At 41.8% G+C, this 18539-nt stretch overlaps 2 protein-coding genes across 2 annotated transcripts; both read left to right on the plus strand.

The window, feature by feature from the left end:
- Positions 1 to 732: 732 nt before the first annotated feature.
- Ckn (CRK like proto-oncogene, adaptor protein) lies at positions 733 to 11881 on the plus strand. Its single transcript, XM_070668688.1, has 7 exons — positions 733 to 1182; positions 6244 to 6522; positions 6669 to 6992; positions 7102 to 7439; positions 7568 to 7954; positions 8125 to 8583; positions 8720 to 11881. Exons 1-7 carry the CDS (start codon positions 1167 to 1169, stop codon positions 8972 to 8974), a joined length of 2058 nt encoding a protein of 685 aa, XP_070524789.1. The 5' UTR covers positions 733 to 1166; the 3' UTR covers positions 8975 to 11881.
- Positions 11882 to 12628: 747 nt separating this feature from the next.
- LOC139109566 (uncharacterized) lies at positions 12629 to 18307 on the plus strand. Its single transcript, XM_070668713.1, has 6 exons — positions 12629 to 13211; positions 14539 to 15311; positions 16333 to 16679; positions 16773 to 16933; positions 17734 to 17918; positions 17988 to 18307. Exons 2-6 carry the CDS (start codon positions 15216 to 15218, stop codon positions 18279 to 18281), a joined length of 1083 nt encoding a protein of 360 aa, XP_070524814.1. The 5' UTR covers positions 12629 to 13211; positions 14539 to 15215; the 3' UTR covers positions 18282 to 18307.
- Positions 18308 to 18539: the final 232 nt, after the last annotated feature.

Raw genomic sequence — 18539 nt, forward strand, 5'->3', positions numbered from 1 at the left:
GAAAGGCCGAGGAAGCTCGTAGAGAAAGAGAGAAAGAGCGGGGCGGGAGAGGGGAGTACGATTTGTCGCCATGGTGATGCCGCACAGCATCGTCGCTGTATCCGCCGCGAGCACGTCCTTTGATTCGTACCTCGAGAGCTCGAAAACCCAAAACTCTCTGTCCCAAAAAATTGAAAAATGATCGGAATATTACATCAGTTGATAATTCTAACTCGTAACGTTATTCCGTCAACGCTTATTAAATAATAAAGACAGAAAGACGTCGCACGTAAGAAATTATCTATACTTCGATATACATGAAAAAGCAAGCAGTAGTCGTCTTTGTTTCTCGAATAAAATAGTCGACTTTTCTTTTGTGCATTCTCGAGTGCTATAATGAGTTTCAATAATGTATTCAACTATCAGGAAACACATTCCTACTTGGAATCTCCATTAAATCGCGCCGCGATTAAAAAGTTTCCGCGCGTTTGCCCTCGTCTAGAAATCAGATAAAATATTATGTTACGGAGAGATTATTCACTCATTTATTCGACCACTCTCGCCTATCCGGATACGTATGTATGGCCTTGGCGGCAGTCGGGAGCTCGCGCGCCCTCGCGACGTTCCCGGGTACTAGCGAGAGCCTCACAGTTGTACGCGGAGGGCACCGCGGTGTCGCGTGTCTGTTGGCTCGTCCTCGTCGCGTCTCGCTTTTTTTTTCCGTGCGCGAGTGGTGCGTCGCGAGACGCTGGCAGAGCGGCTTCCGCGCCTCGTCTTACGGCCCGCGTGCAGTCGCGGTGCGGCTTTACACGGCAGCCGGAGGAGACTCGTGGGTGAAGGAGGCGAAGAGGCGGCCCGCGCGGAGGCGGGGGAGGAGGTCGCGAAGCGTAGGCGCGTGGGTCGAAAAGCGTCCCGCCGCGACGACGTACGGAACGGTTTCGCGGCGGTTTCCGCGTACGTGGTGCCAGGAACGGCGACGAGCAGTGCACAGTGCAGAGCAATGGCGCGAGCGCCCCGACGCGCCGCGGCCGCGACGTGCGCGGAGGGCAGATGATACCGCGGCGTCCGGGTCATCCGCGTGGTATGTTGTTTACGTTGCGCGCGAGGGTCTACCGTAGGCGTTACGACGGCGCAGCGCGCTGCCCACCGAAGGACGAGCTCGAGCGCGAGCCGCGTCGTCAGCCGCCATGAGACGCATCAGCGGTAAGCCATCGTCACGAGATCTCTCTCTGTCTTTCCGTCTCTTTCTCTCTGCCTTTCCGTCTCTTTCTCCCTTGTCCCTCTTTCGGTCTCTTTCTCTCTTTCTGGTTAAATGACCCCCTTCTCCCCCGCTTTCCCCGCGTAACTCTCTTCTCCCCTATCGCGGATTTCGAATGCGCTCACCGCCGTCCTCCGTCGGCGAGAACGATCGTCCGACTTTCGCGTTTCCGTATCGAGATCGATCATGTTACATTGGCCAGTACGCCGCATATGCTTCCCCAGTGAGTATATGTGTGCGTACTTGGAATACATGTGCGCCGCAGTGTGCACGAATGAACGCCGCGTACGCGCTGATTGTTACGTTTCTCTGTAATCTTATTTCGTAGCGAGATATTTCGTTATCTGATTGACTCCGTGCAGCTGGCGTCGTATTCGTTGAAACGTTCTCTTCGTTAGTTGACGATTTATTTCCTATCGGAGATAACGATATTCAATTACAAAATATACAATGAAATTAATATTATTATACAAAGAATAAGATAAAAAATAAAAGAAAGTTTTGTAAAGTATTGCATTTCCAAGTCGCCAGGTTAATAGTTCAAAGGCAATTTTATCAATCACTTCCGGAACTGTTTCATAAAAAAAAATAATTAAAAAAAAAATAAAAAATAAAATAAAAATGTAAATTGATAGATTCAATTAATTAACGTCGATAATCGCGTTTCCCTTAAATTCTCTCCTTTAAATTCAAATAATAAATTAGATATAATTTCCGCAAGTTAAATTATTTAATCGAATGACGGCGCGGGAAAAGTTTTTCGTTTTACAAATTTAATATTTAAAGCGCAGTTTGGAGCGAGCGTTGCTTTCCTCTTTCTCAAAGTCTTTGTTTCTTTTATTTTATTTTTTTTTTTGTTTCTTCCTCCATCACGTACTTACGTGTTGTGCGAAATCAGCGTTCTCGATGTACGAGTGCACTTGAATTGCGCCCGACGCCGAATTGTGTAAAATCGCTGATGAACTCGGTAGGTTTGCAACTCACGTTCGTCAGAATACAGAGGAACTGCCCTCCAGTATTGATTCCCGCAATCGTTACTCGATTCGCATAAATGTATATGATAGCGTCACACTTTTCTTTTCTTTCCTTTTTTTTTTTTTAACCTTTTGTTACGAATATTCTATTATGTAGGTCTTGACAAAGACGAGATAACGTTTTGAAAAGCGGCCCTTTTAACCGCCTGAAAAGGATTGCACTTGAATACCGCGGGAAAGTTTATACACGTGTCGCGATTTTCGTGCGACTCTATAACGAGCTTCAGCCGAACAAATGATTATTAGATAATTAAAGGCGACGCGTCTAAATCTATATTGACTTTGACGTGCGATATTTAAGATTTTAGTCTTCTATTCGCGAGCATGTCGCGAAGCGTTTTATTAATTTCATTGGAAAATTCAAGTCGCATCGGCTAATAACGTCGCCGAATTGATATCGAACTGTGACATATAATTCAATTCGTGATTTAACAATTCACGCCCCCGTGGATAAAACCGTCAAAGTTAATTATTCGCTAGTCACAATTCCCGTGAAATGTAGATCCGCGACGCGATTCGTGCCCTTTCATTTCGCTGAAAAACTGCTTCAGCAGCCAGCGTGAATAATAAATGCGCGAATTCAATGAATTTGTCTATCCGGTCACGAGTGCCGCGCGAATAACGCGCAAACTGGCGTTAATTTAAGGATACGATTAAAAGTCGTGCAGCTAACGGCAAATTCTTTTTGAGCTCAATTAAAAAGCTGTGCTCGTAGCTTATTAAAAAGAAAATAAAATAAAATTATTAATAAAAAATAAAAAAAAAAAGGGAAAAAGTTTCATAAAATAGAACACCCGGCTTTCCGATATCGCGTACATTTAAGAAGTGAATATACGATGCGCGCTATATATAAATGTTTATCGTATGCCAGCGCCTGTGCCGCTTATCTCTTCAGTTCGCAAGTGCCGTCGATTAAAATCTGTCGGCTGAAATCCCTGTTTCCTAAGTGTCAATCATTTCTTACGTCATTCACAACGCGCGTTTACGCAAGTACGTTAAAAGTATGCGGGGAGTGGGCGAAGGAGCGCGGAGAAACTGAAAGAAGTTACGGGGAACTTGTAGATCTCCCCGTGGCTCGTTTCGGACGGACGTTAAACCGCCGGCGTGCCCGCGCGCCGGCTGGAAATTATCTCGAAACAAACGAAACGCCGAGGTTTCACGACGGCTAACAAAACGGGCCCCGGGATATTCTGGCGGGTCAGCGAAGTTGGGATACGCCGGGGATAAGAAAGAGGGGAAAATTACGCGGCGATAATTACTACATTTTTCGATAATTACCTCGCTCCGGCATGCGCTGATATTCTCGCTGACATACTTGCCCGATAGCCGCGGGGAGAAAGAAGTTTTATTGACGATGCTCCTATTCGCAATTATCCGCTGCATCACTGGAGTATTGATCCCAGGGTGTTTCAGTCGCGCGGAAACAAATATACTCGAGCTATCGCGAGATATCTCGTTATCAACGAGCACCGGCGTCTGAAAACGTCGATCTCGTGCTATTTTTGCTGTTTCGTTACTCGAAGTTAGTCCCGCGAGGTATTTATTCCGCGATTTAACGCGCCGCGGATGCTGCGCGCCTCTCGAGAAGGTGTCTCGTTTGCCCCCGAGCCTTTCGTGAGATAACGCTTCTCTTCGCGCTGTCGAAACGAGGGACAACGTGATAAAAAAAAGAAAAAAAAAAAATGATAATCAGATACAAAACGATTAAGTCATCGTAATTGCAGAGCAGGGCAACTCGTTTCCGTTCGTCCTTGACGAGGATCCACTCCAGCGATCGTCCACCTCGATACATTATGCAAATTGCTCCGGCCCGGTCGTGGGCAGTTGCGCCGCTTTTCTACTTCTTCCTTTTCGCTTTTAGACGTCCGGCGTCCTTAAAACCGCATTCATATTAACGATTCTGTCGTCGTAAATTCAGCCGTGCCACCACGGTACCCAATAAATTTGATAAAACCGCGCTCGTCGTCGATTTAATTGAATTCAACGAAATCGATCTAGCGGACCTTCTATATCTTTAAATGCCTTGAATAATTCTGGCCAAAGTGCGGCGAGGAGACTTTCCGAAAACATCCAGATCGCTCTAATTAAGATTTATTGTTATCCAATTTTTGTAGCAACGTTAAAACGAGAGGTCTATTTTTTTCTTTTTTTTTTTTTTTGTAATATCAGGCAACTTTATTTTTCTTTCGCTGTCGTCCTTACTCAACGTGCACGTTTGATATCCTCCGATATTACCATTTTTCGCATTGATTCATGGACTATGTTTCTCGCGCTACCCACTCGTATCCTAGCAGAAACCCACGCGACTCACGGGCTCCGGGACTCGTTCACCCACCTTCGATCTCCATTCGCGTTTGTCACCATCAATGTGCCACCGATCGGACGTGCGCCTGCGCTTATCTGAAACCGCACTTTCCAACAGTTGTATTTGGTACTTGTCGCCGGTGCTTTTCCTTTACAAGACCGGCAACGAGCGCGACCGTTCGATCGGCCGAACACGGGATAGATATACTCCGCGCCGCGCGTTCTCTCCAACTTTTGTCGAACAAACAAGTGCCCTCGGATAGAACTACTTCCCTCTAAATAAAAAAAAAAAAAAATAGTGACCGGACCGACGGATGTTTCCGCGATAAAGCGATTGGTTTTATTAATTGTCGAATTTCGCAGAGGGTTTATTTCAAATAAAGTGCTTTCGTTCAGTGCGACCGTTCTAGTAGCAAGCTCAATAAATATATGCAGAGATATGTGAAAGTGGACTAAATGTAACGATTGAATTTTGTACTAAATACCGGTTTATATTTGTACAATCGTGAAAATGTTCATCGGGCTAGTCCCGCTCGAGATCTAGAACGAATTTTCATAGACAAATGGCGATCACCGCCGTGACGAACTGCCTGGGTCCTCCACCCTTGCCACCCGGGAAACGATTTCTCCACAAGTCCTCGAGGAAGTTGTCGTCCACTTATAGGAGCTTTCGCGATCCTGGCGTAGAGATTTGGCTGTCGCATGGGATACCGGATAATTTAACGTCGAAATTGTCCTCGCATGACGTGCCCGCGGGCAAGATCGGCGTCAATCAAAGCCTGTTTAGGAGCTGCTCCGAAGGCAACCTTCGCGCGCGTGAGGCTACGCGTGAGGCGATGCTGGGCAGCGCGCCGTTGAACAAATACATTAAAGCCATTTACGGCAGCTGGAAAAATCTCTTGCACCGTAAGTGCGCGAATATAAAGATTGCGTGTTGCTGAGATACGCACGAGATGAATCACAATGGGATTTTGCCATTGTAAAACCCACGGCCTTAAAATCGACCGAGAGAATTAATTTCCGACGCGAAGTAAATCCGGGAATCGTACCCGCTGCACGGTAATCGTATCCGCTGCACGGTAATTTGGCATTGAAAAGCTATTTTGAAGTCGTGCAATCAAATCTAGAGATTTTACAGACGAAAGTGTACGATTTAAAAGTTAATGTTTCAATTTTAAATCTGTATTATATAAATGAATAGTGAATCGAAGCATTAATGCAATACTCAGCTTTATCAAACGTTAGAGGAGTTTTTCCTCTTTAATTCATCTCGGATGATTTGCTCTGGTTGTCAGCTTTTGCATAGGAAGTTCATTGTAAGCCTCGTATGGTCTTCATGGAACTGATAAAAAGTAACGCGCGCTTAGTATTTTAATGTATATCATTAAGGATGAAAACTGAACGGACGTTTGTCTAGACGGCTTTATTTTTTTTAATTTATTTATAGAATTATTAACGCATTTTATGTTATTGATTTGAGACTTATTTGCATCTATTTAAAATATGTTAGATAATTAAATATATATATATATTTTTTTTTTATTAATTATACTATCCTATGTGAAGCCATTAATCGTGTAATCAGATTCGAGTGTCTGTGGTGAACAGATGTACGTTGCAACACTTGATTGATTTCATACTTGACCTGTCTTCTGTTTTATGTTACAGTTGGCGGTATGAGCCGGCCGTCCAAAGCCGTGACTCAAGCGAAGAAAGTAGCACCACCAGCTGTACCAGACGTGTTTCGACACTCCGGTTCCTCTTTTGGTTCGGCTGGATATGCTAGCAGCGAGGATAGCTGCTTCCTCTCCGGAAGCGGCCCTGGGGGCACGGCGGACGATGGTTCCTACGGGATGCCATCTGGAAAAAGCCCGGGACCTATTTTTACTCATTCGGGCTTTGCCTTTCCGCCGGTGATCGGCAAGTATGCCCACGCCGAAGATCAAGGTGCGAATACGACGTCACATTACTAAGCTAATTCTTTCTCAACGCGAAAAGCGACGTCTTTTTTAAATAATAAATTTATTACGTTATTATTGATTGATTGTTTTATCACTAAAATAGTAAAATATAAATATTTTAATATTTTTTAGGTATCGATATGACCCAGAGTCCTGGCAGAGACAGTCCTGGTAGTTCCGGATCAGGTTCCGGTTCCAGGCATTCCACGGCGTCATTGGATTCTGGAAGAGCGTCTGGATATCACTTGGGCCCTAGAGGACCCGGCGCTCTCGCTTCATCTCCTAGATGCTCTATTAGTTCCCTTGGGAGTCATCCCGACCGACCGGCAGACCTCGACGTTGTTCACGCTTGGTTAACCGAACTCCAATTTGAGGAATATTTTCCTTTGTTCGCTTCCGCAGGTTACGATCTTGCTACTATAACGCGTATGACACCAGAGGATCTCACGGCTATAGGTAAATATGTCGCATTAACGAATATAATATAAATCAAATTGCATTAATTTAATTTATAAATATAAAAAATAGTATAATTGAACAAATATTTTTATACACGATATTACAGGTATCAAGAAACCTAATCATAGGAAACGATTAAAGGCGGAAATAGACAATTTGAATATAGGAGATGGATTGCCGGAACATGTACCCGGATCATTGGAAGAATGGCTCAGGCTTCTCAGGCTTGAGGAATATCTGGGCGCACTCCATCAACAGGGTATGCGATCCGTCGAGGACGTGACAACTCTTACTTGGGAGGACCTTGAAGACATCGGTATCGTACGATTAGGGCATCAGAAAAAATTATTGTTAGCAATTAAAAGAGTTAAAGATATTCGCGCTGGCAAACGTATACAGCCGCTCGATCTTGCGCGCCTGCCGCCGCATCCTGGACATACGCAGGTAAATCATATATAATTATTTTCTACGATCTCTTTAATAATACGAATTTATTTTAAAACATGTTATTTTGTAATTGCCTTGATTAATATATCGCAAATAAACGGTATCGCATAACTTGTGATTTTTAGGATGTTGTTATTCAACGAGGTGGACCCGATTTACCATCACCTGATGAAGATTGTTCTTCGCCTGTACTTAGATCTTTTCAAAGAGGTGGAAATGACACCACTTCTGGTGTTGCATGGAAAAGTATGTACGCCGCGTTTCCAACCGATTATAACACGGTTGGTCGTACTAGTTCTCGGGGAAAATCTTTGGAGAGTTTAGAAGATGCGCCTCTTGGTTATCCTCCATCACCGGCCCCAACGTCGCATCCACAACCTCTTGATTGGCGCCCGCGAAGTTTCGAGGATGGCGATCTCACACCCACGAACGATGCTTCCGTTGTAGACGCTGGTGGTGGCACCCTTCCACGACCAAGACATTGCCTTGTTCGTCCGCGGCCCGTAGCCAAGGTATATTCGATTTCTTTTAATGTATAATTAAATAAAAAAAAATTAATTTTTTAATAAAATTTTACAATGTCGAGGAAACCAATCGATATAAAAAGAAAACCCGACTGCACATGTCGACGTAACTTTTACACCGGATTAATTTTTATTGTGATACATGTATGTAATTTTAGGTCACTGCAACACCGGGGCAATATAAATCTTTGCCGAGAGACTTGGATAACAAATATCAATTAACGTACGGGCTTGAGAGTAGCCCACATCTTCCAAAACGATGTCCTCCATCACCTCCAAGACGACAAAGTTCTAGAGACACTAGTTCTTCCGTAATCGGTGTTGGTAATTCAGCGGTCGGTGACGTTGTAATAGACTGTAGCGGGCCAGTGCCAACCGCTTCGTGCGATGATCATCACATTCATCAACATCATCATCAACATCACCATTTGCTTCATCATCCACCACCACCGCCTCCGGCACCTACGCCGGCACCTTCCACACCGTCGCAATTAAATCGGCCGTCTTCTTCCATGTCACGTTCGTGGGGTAGTGTCAGCGTTAATATTAATGAAGAGCACGAGTTAATCGCATCTCTCGCCCTGCAGCATCGTAACGGATCAGACGCTAGTTTTAAAGTACGTTAAAGTGTTTTACAAGTGTTTTTAATATGTACATTTTTTACAATGAGATAATCTAACGCATATGCTATTGATTGAACTGTAACATTGTCAAGTTGAATATTTGTGTGATACATATATTTTATTTTTACAGTCAAGTTCCAGTACAGAATCAGATTCATTGCCATTTGCCAATGAGAATGCCGGCACGATAAAACAAAGGGCCAGTCGGGCGCAAGAATACATGGCGGGTCATAATAGTGGTATCGGCGGCCACTTAGTCAATCATTCCAATGGTGGTGGTGAACCTGCGGATGTTTTGAACGACATTGGGAATATGCTTGCCAATCTTACAGATGAGCTTGACGCAATGCTCGAAGAAGAAAAACGCCAAGGCCTGAACTCATAATTGTCACTGCCTTCGTTTGCACTTTTCTATTCGACTAAAGTTGCCATAGAAATGCAGGCTTTGATACATAAAATAAACTTGATTAGTGCAACGTACATAATTAGATACAAGTGAATTTACAATTCACGGCCGGGATAAACTGATACAAATCACATTGAGACTCGAAGATCTCAAATTCTAAGATTCTTAAAAACGAAAATTATTACTGATATATAAATCTATATCTTCGTTGCGAGAAAAAAAAAAGAATCTTCTATTTCAAAAAGGACAAATTACATATTATGTCGCTCTAAATTGATGAGAATATCTGTTTTTTTTATTGTGTAGATTATTGCATATCCAATTGTATTTTTACGTAATTTATGCTTTGCTTCGATTATTATTATCTTTTGTATCATTATAGGAAGAAGAAATTTACTTACTTTTGCGTGGGAACATTGAATATTCCGGCAAGTTTCCGAACGCAGCTGTGGTACTGCATTTATAATGGTATTGCACAATCTTTTCTACTTCTTAAATAATTATGTAAGTTATACTTTTTTCCTTATTACAATGGACAATATTAGAAACGAGTGATAATATAATACGCGTCGCTCTATTCTGTATAATGAATTAGAGCAGCCCGGTATTCAAATATAAAATACTGATATGGCAGGGAGAAGGGGGAAAGGGAATAAATTTTCTATCGAATACGGATATATTTGTACAATTATTATTTGTGCAAATTACGTGACAAACAATTCGAAAAGAACACATGTGTCTTCTATATACAAGCCATTTTTATAAGAAATTTCTAATCAAACCTGACCCCTCTTCTCGAAGAATCTGGTTTTCGTTAACATACGTACATTCCAATTGATATTTTTCCATTTCCGTCCTTCGTTAAATCGATAATACGATAGAAATTGAAAATTTTCTACTTATAGTTGACTTTATATGAAAGCAAGGTGCAAAGAAAGATAATCATGTGTTCCATCGCCCAAATGAAACAGCTCCGGACGTTAGAAACATATTTACAGGGAGATTGTTACAATGGTGAAAAATAATCAACAGGTTGCACTTGGCTGCATCCCGATATGAGTTTATAGGACTGCATAATTTTTTTTTTTCTTTTTTTTAAGACACTGATAGTGCTTTGTCGTTTAACAAAGAGTTAAATAAGGGATGCTATCGATCATATTTAGAATTTCAAGGCAATATTGTTTAGTACAGAAATATAAGTAATGTATGCCAATTAACATTTTATATTTATTATCTGTACTAATGAATATAGGGACGTACGTAGCTTACCATTACTGTACGGCACATCTGGATATGGCAAAGCAGTTGGAAAGTATTCATGTATATTAAATCAAAGTGGTAGCTGTGGGGACACTTTTGAGATAGACGCTCGAAATGGTCTTCCGAAAAAAAAAAAAAAATGCGTGTTACTGGTACGTTTTGCGATCTGGATATAATATTTTGGAAGACACTTTTTATAAAGCACTTATATACGACGTATATGGACTGCATTGGAAGGTAATATTATATGGAGAACATTTTTTATCTACCTTTGTAATAATTGGCCGACGCAAAATGGCAGTGTTGTAACTTGAGGATCACTCGAGGTACGATAAAAGTTTTGCATTACACTCTTAGACAACTCAAAGCTGTTTTTTTATACAAGCAAATATATATTAATTATTTTGTACTTATATGATATAATTAATACATGTTATGTATTATTGATATTTGTTACAATGGTTATTTACATGTCTATTTTCACAAAGAAAGATCACTTTACGTACCAGCATTGATGACTGAGAGTGCAAAACGCATGATTTACGATAAAATGATTATAACACCATTTTTTGCGTGGCACATTCTATCTTTAGTTCTGATGAGAATTGTTGTTTATAACCAAATCCACTCGCGTTCCGCAGATAACGAAAGAACGAAAGAAAATGATAAGTCGTATATAGAGTTTTGAAATATATCATTATACTTAGAATTAATTAATGAAAAATGAAGACTGCCTAGCGCAGAATTAGAGATTTGTCTTGTTAATTACTGTAGATGTATTATAATTCTATATAGTATATATATATATGTGTGTACATATATATCATATATATCCCATATATATTATATATATACACACATACACATACGTACAGGATATCCAATAATCCTTTTAATGACATCCTTTGGCCAATTCGTAATTTTTCTGAGTCACTAATTACTTTTTTTCCCTATTTTTTATCACAATATATCTAGAATTAAACCATAAATTAAAATTAAGTCTTATATGATGAATAATGCAGGCTGTTTCTTTACTTTTTTTCTTATATTTAATAACGCCGCTTGTTATACAATTATTTATAACTTAAAATTAATTAAGTTTATATTGGTCATAGAATTTGTCATTAAAAATCAGTTTTAGGACGTCCTGTATATACGTACACGTATGTACATACACCATTAGTAAGCAATTTTATACGATAGCGATCTTGTAATATCCAAAATGCAGTTGAAAGGCAAATAGAATAAAAAGAATGTACATGTAAATAGTAAACTGCTGTTTGCAGAGAAGTGACGCTAAATAATCAAATTTAATTGGCAGAGTTTCTTGCATATTGCTTCTACATGGTGTATAGACACACACAGAAACACACACACACACAAGGTACATTAATTAGTTATGATTTTTGTACAAACGTATGTGTTGCGTGCTACAGTCTCGCTATAATCTCGCTTACAGCGAGCCAAATGCCCGCCTAACTGCATTGTACAACCTCCCTTCCTTCTACGTTGGTTTATATATATTATATATATAAATGCGCATTAAATATATATTATTTGATTTATCGATTAAAGAAAAAGGTGATTGATCTTTAAATAAAGCCAGCGGACACATTTATTCCTTATTTCTCGATCGATGTAGATTATTTTCCCCTCGAAAAAAAAAACCGAACAGTTGTAAAAGGCAGTGTGGGAGTGGACCACATTTTTAAGAAGCGTATATACATTAAAAAATATGTCATTGGTTTGTCACTTTTATTTGGTGATTTTTAATTAACTTAAAATAAAGTTTTTCTTACAGTAAAATGATTGAACTTTATTATTTTTAGTTATGTATGTATGTATATATATATTTTTAATATTTTAACCAACAGTTTTATTTTTATTCTTGTGAAATCCGCTACGAGCCGCCACCGACTTCGCTGAATCGACCTAGTAGTACAAACCAGCGTATCGACAGGCTGACCGAAGGCATTCAGTAGTATCGATACTTAGAACAAAAAAAATTAAATAAGTAACAAAAAAGAACCAGCTTAAAAATTATATAAAATTAAGTGCTACCTAAAAGTCATGTATATAAAAATACATTTTAAATATAAAGTGCAAAGCGGACGCTTTTTGAGAGATCGACGCGAGTCTCGACGTCATCTTGGCCGCCTCGAGATGGTGCGTTAACATCTCTCTCTCGGCACCATTGCGCGTTCGCTTTTTCGTTCCTCTCGCGCGAACGAGGATCTCATCTGGCCGTCCTTGTCGCGTCGGGACGCGGCGTGATTGGCGAGCGGCGGTCAATGAGTTCGACCGCGCGGATGTGTTGGTGCACGCGTACCCGCGCTGTACTCGTCGCGGCTGCACTCTGACAACGGGAGTCGGTCGGCGGACGCCTGTCAGTAGAGCTGCCATCCCCGAGTGCGGAGTGTCTCGCAGCCGCCGCTCGTCCCGACGCTGGCGGACCCAACGCTCGGACGCCTCCCGTCCGCGGATCGATCGGCCGCGCACAAAGGAGCGATCGCGGATCGTTTTTACGCTCGATCGTGCCCGCGAGTGAGTGCCAGCGTGTTGCCGACGGGACGCAAGTCGGATTATCGTCGCCCGTGAGTGATCCTCCTCCTTTTATTCTTTTCTTTTTCCTTTTTCTTTTTATTTCCTATCCTTTTTCACGAGCGCGAGACCGTTTGGTTAGTTGGGAAATCTGCCGCGACCCCAATCGCAGTTAAAAGGTTCTCCTCTCTCTTCCTCTCTCTCTTTCTCTCGAAGGCCTGATTTACCGTTCGCTGTCGCGAACGTACGCGGGAGCGCACCTTCGGCCACGGATCGCTCGCTCTCAGGACATCCGAACGTATGCGGCCCGCAATCGTGCATCTCATCGGCCCCGACGGCAGCGTACGTCCTCGCCATGCTGGAGGCGCGCGCCTGAGAGAAGGCGCATCTCGCAGCGACGCGCAGGGAGATGCAGGTTTGTCTCCCATTGTATATATTTCTTCCGAAAAAAATTGCTTTTCGACTCTCTCGCGTGCGCGCGAGACCCGGAGGAGAAAGCGACGGTTTTAACGCGGGGGTTTTATTCCGGGATAGTCGAGATGCGCGGACGGGTGGTTGATCATCCGACGTCGGTCCATACGGAGGTGGCGGTGAAATGTATAAGGAGATGAGGATGTCGTCTTCGATCGGGCTCGCTCTTGAATTTAACCCAGTTCGTGCCGTTGTTTCTGATCTCGATCGTCTGGTTGGTTTTTTTTTTTTTTTTTCCCTTTTCTTTTCTTTCATCAGTTAAAAAAACTGCAGGTATTTTTGGTCTATGTGTTAAAATTTATATTAACATTCACGTCATGTTACTTTATTTTATTTTGCTACATTTGTGCCATTTATATTGACTTTTATAACTTTTTGGTATTTTTATTTGCTGTTTGACGCGAAAAATGCAAAACGAGCGATTGAATAATGTTAAAAGTATATTTGAAGAAAATGAGGTACACGTTGAGTAGATGCGGCGGCGATGAACTGTCAAAGATCGGTATCTGTAAATTTAACATCATCCGACGGTCCAACAATAACATTTCTACGTGAACTTGGCGCAGCTGCACGCCGAGCTGCACGCCGATTGTTTCTTTTATTCGAACTGCAGTATGATTATCGAGGCGATAAACATTCGTTCGGAGTAAGCTCTGTTAGGGATTATTGTAGTTCTGTGTGTAGGTAGGAAGCGAATAATTTGGAGTAGAAAGTAGTTCTGACAAAGAGACGCGCGTCACAACTGTCCGGAACCGATTCGATTCTTCTCAAAGTGCGTCGTTAAACACAAAGGCACATCAAGGTGGACTTTCCTCGTAAAGAAGACGTCTCCTTTCCTTTCTGCGAACGTACAAAATTTTCAGCGAAGAAGCTGCGGGTTTCATTAAATTTTTCCCCCGCGGAGAGCCGCGACTCGATTCCTCGCCCTAATTTTCTTCCAGCGAAGTTAAAACGAAACCGGCTTTCATTTTCGTTGGGTTCTCTTCGCGCTTAAAATTTAATTTAATCAATAACAATAATTATATTAATAATTTATAATTATGAAATATAATTATATGTTTTTGTTTTTTAATTTTTTTTAAATTAAATTAATCAAATTGAAATCACCGCGAGAGCCAAAATTTCTGTTTTTATCTCTGCGAGAAGTCGCAGAAAGTTTGCGCGATTAAAAATATTGTCAGGCTGCGAAAGGTTTACTCTGACTGAAGACGGCATCCTCTCCGATCGAATCAAATTGCTAAAAATGGCTTTTTTTTTTTTTTAATATTTAGATTGCGTGGGAACGACGATGCCGTGGATCAGACGGTAGATCGGCCGAGGAAGGCTACGCGGCAGCCTTTGCGAGGGATTTACGCCGCGATGGCAAGAACCGAGACGTTATCCTCGCGCGATGCCGCTCCCAGGCGAGTTAGCGGAACACTGTGGAACCGGAGGCTGTGCTAAGAGCGCGTTAACGCGCGCGGTGATATTCGGCGCGCGGAGAAAGGATCTAGTTTCGTGGCCGGACCGGTTTGCCGTATGGCGACCAGTTCAATAGACGATAACGGCGTCGACCATTGTGTTCATATTCGTCTCTCGGAATTGCCATACTCGACGTTGGCATACTCTTCGACAGTTGCGCCTTGCGCCGATCGCAAAAAAAGCGAAGGGAAGAAGATAAGGAGGTGAGAACGCGGGATTCCTGGGCGACGATTCACCTTCGTTCACCGGGCCGAAGGTAGGAAAGGGCTGAACCGAGGAGAGAGAGAACCGTTTCATGCCGAGTCGCAGGGCAGGACAGGGATTGACATAAGACGGACGAAGAGGATAAGCGGCAGATGAAGAGGATTATTCGGGGAGACGCCTGGGGACGTAAGGGCAAGAGAAGCTCAGCCTGAAAGGTTTGACCTCTCGACGGGACGCCCGGGAAAAGGTATTGAGCTGGTAAACCCATGTTCAGGCTCGCACGATGGCCGAGGCCCCATCTGACCCGAGACCCGTGAGCGTTATCGCCGTCGACGGCGCCGCTGCGGATAATACAAGGAGCACCGCAGACCAGACGCAGGTACCGTTTCGTTTCCTCTCGCGACGTGTCGTACGCGCGGCCAATCGACCGAAATCCGCGAGACAGGAAACCGCTTGATATTGCCCGATATTTAAAAAACCCTCCCGGGTCTTCACTCGCTTCGCAGTCATAAGTTCCGCGAGCTGCACTGCATGTTTCGTAGATACGTTTGAATCCACAACGAAGGAAACTGAACGTTCTCGTATGCTGAATGGAAGCACAGAACGCAAAACTTACATGAATTTTTTTTAATTGTATATTGCCCTGATTGCTATGAAATAATTAAGTAATTCGGTCACTTGCATCTTTGATGTTCTTTCGTTTTTCATGTACAAGCAGATAAAATTTCACGAGCGCAGCACAAAATATATGGGATAAATTAAACAGCATACTATAATTAGATGATAGAGAACCGGCACGTAACATCTTTTTATCTCGTATTTTAATCTTGATTGGAGTCTACATCAAAAATAAAAGCGCACTAAAATTACATGCTCTATAAGAGAGAGAGTGCAAATTGTACGCTATAATTTATTATCGTATCGTATTAATAATCGTATTAATAAACATGATAAGAAAACAAAGAGTGAAAGTATCGATGAAAGTCAGCTTGGAATAAATACCGAAAATTCCATCGAAAATAATTATCTTTAATTTTTTAAATTTAAATATCATGTTTTAATATAACTCGCCATACCGATTCAATTAAATTAAGAATAAAGTAATTTAATTAAAATTAAAATAAAGTTAGTTAAGTAATTAGAATAAAATAACTCGTTTACTTAAATTGCTGAATTAAATTAATCATTAAGCAATTATTGTTAATTATCTCATTTTACTTTAAATAATTTTTGTTAGTAAGTATAATAAATAATGTTATAGTTGCATAAATGCGTTACACAGATCCTGAGCACTCCGTGTGAATGTGACTTAAATTCTGACAATCTGAAAATCCGATGATTCGCAATCTAGTCACGTTGCAGTTACGTTGCTGAAATTCACAAGTTTATTTACATTTCAGGAAGTGCGAGACGCGAGGTCTTTTACCTCGACCGAGGCGCAGACAGAGCTGGGACTTCAAAGTGCAGCTCCGCCAAACCAAATCGAAGAGGTTTCCAGTGGTATTCGTGACGCCCGTAGACGAGAGCGACGGATACGCAGACAGCACCGTCGCGCTTTGAGATGCTGCTCTATACCAACGTATCCCACCGCCACGCCAGGTTGTCAGACGGCGTCAACCGCACTAGGAGTGCCGCTAGTACCACCCGCCAGAGGTTTCCTTCATCCTCCGCCTCCGCATCTGAGCCTTAGAGGCCTCAGCCTCGGTTTGCCCTTCCCCGTACCTGCTAGCGTGTCTGCCTTCGGCAGGTAAGCTTCGGTGCTTGTATCCTCGTATAAAAACGCCTTTGAAACACTAATGAAGTTCTCACGATATTTAATTATTCGCAACTTGTATTACAGGGACACGGTACCAAAACAATGCTGCGGCTTGGGTTCTCCGCCAGTACGTTGGTCCATATTAGGTGTCGGTTTCGTAGGTCTAGTCTGCGCCGGTGCAGGCACTCTCCTAGGCGCCCTCAAAGCCTCCGGTCGTGATCATCTCTTGGGAATATTTATGTCTGGTAAGTAAACTTTGCCACGAGCATGTTTCTTTATTCATTAATGTGTTAATAAGAAATGCTAATTTACCGCGAGGACACGTTTAACTGCGACTTTTAGCTTAGAGAGGTGCTTGTTCATTTTAGTTCATTGCAGTTGACTTAGCGATTCTTTTTTGTATTTGTGATTTAGACAATTTTGTCTATTAGAAAAGCGTTGCGGGAGAGATTATTCATTATTTGGTATCACCGCAGAAGGAAGAAACTTTTTTAATTACTGAACTTTGATGAATTCTTAAAACCCTGTAATTGGAAACTGCTTAAGAATACGCAGACGTAATATGTAGATTATCATAACGATCAACTGCACGTGGCGCGCAGTAAGATCGAGGAAGAGAGAGGAGAGAATAGGGAAACTCGAGCTCGCAACAGTTACTTTCTAAACGTGGGCATGTAAGTTGCGACCCGCTTAGAATGCTTCTCACACTGAGAGAATGCCGCTTACAGAGATTGATGTTGTACACTTACACACGCTAAAACCGTGAGACCGAGGGAATAATAGCTCAAGGAACAAATGGAGGAATAGACAAACAGATATACACCGTTGCCTTTTAACTAAAGAAATAATAACTATTGGAATCTATTTGCTCGTTTTCTTTCGTATTTTGACGTAAAGAAAAAAGCTAATTGTCTTATAATTACTTAAAGTGACTTAATCCATTACTTTTATAATAAATATATAAATAAAATAATTTTAGATTGCTTTTCTAAATTTATTTGACTTAGTATTTGTTTAAAATAACAATATGCACTTTTCGTTGCAGGTATAGGAGTGCTCTTAGTATTGGTGAGTGCAGTAGCGTGGCGATTAACTAATCAAGATTACTGCGGCAACTTATTCGGCTTTACAAGCATTTCCGGTAGGATACCGCCGGCGAGACCGATACATCCATACGCCGCTATGATCTATCCAGAATTTCAATTTAGAACACCGCCACCAAGCTACCAAGTATATTTAAAAGCAATATTTTCTTCAATAATTGCTTTCTACAATATATAATTTATTAATTTATTACAGGCTAGTATGCAAGAATATAGACTTAGGTTGTTGCTACTAGACCGATTGCAACCTACGTCGTCGCCGCCACCGACTTACAGATCAAATGCGGGAAGTATCGTGACTCCTGGTACTGCAAGGGAAAGTCGACCGCCAAGTTACTGTGCCGAATCTAATGTCGCGCCTAATATCACTTTAGTGTCTTCGAAGAAAGATGCAAATCTCGTTAGGATTGTCCAAACCGAATCCGAACCAGTTATTCTCAGTGGCGATCAGACGCCACCAGTAGCTGTGGAAGTATTAGCGCATCTTTAGATTAAACGATAAATTCATCAAGCTTTTGCCATTCTTTTTTTTTAAGTGTAAAGTGACAATGTACCTAAAGTAGAATATTATAAATTATTTTTGGTGTGAGAAGATGGAGAAATTGAAATTCACAAACGCCATGTATGCCTTCACCTCAATTTGAATATGTAGAGTTCATTTATGAATCGCAGCTGTGTACAGTCGGGTAGACAATGTATATAAGTCTACATATAATACTTAAAAAAAATTCTATGACTATTAGTTGAG

This window comes from Cardiocondyla obscurior, linkage group LG18 (genome assembly GCF_019399895.1).
Source record: "Cardiocondyla obscurior isolate alpha-2009 linkage group LG18, Cobs3.1, whole genome shotgun sequence".
Lineage (NCBI taxonomy): Eukaryota > Metazoa > Arthropoda > Insecta > Hymenoptera > Formicidae > Cardiocondyla > Cardiocondyla obscurior.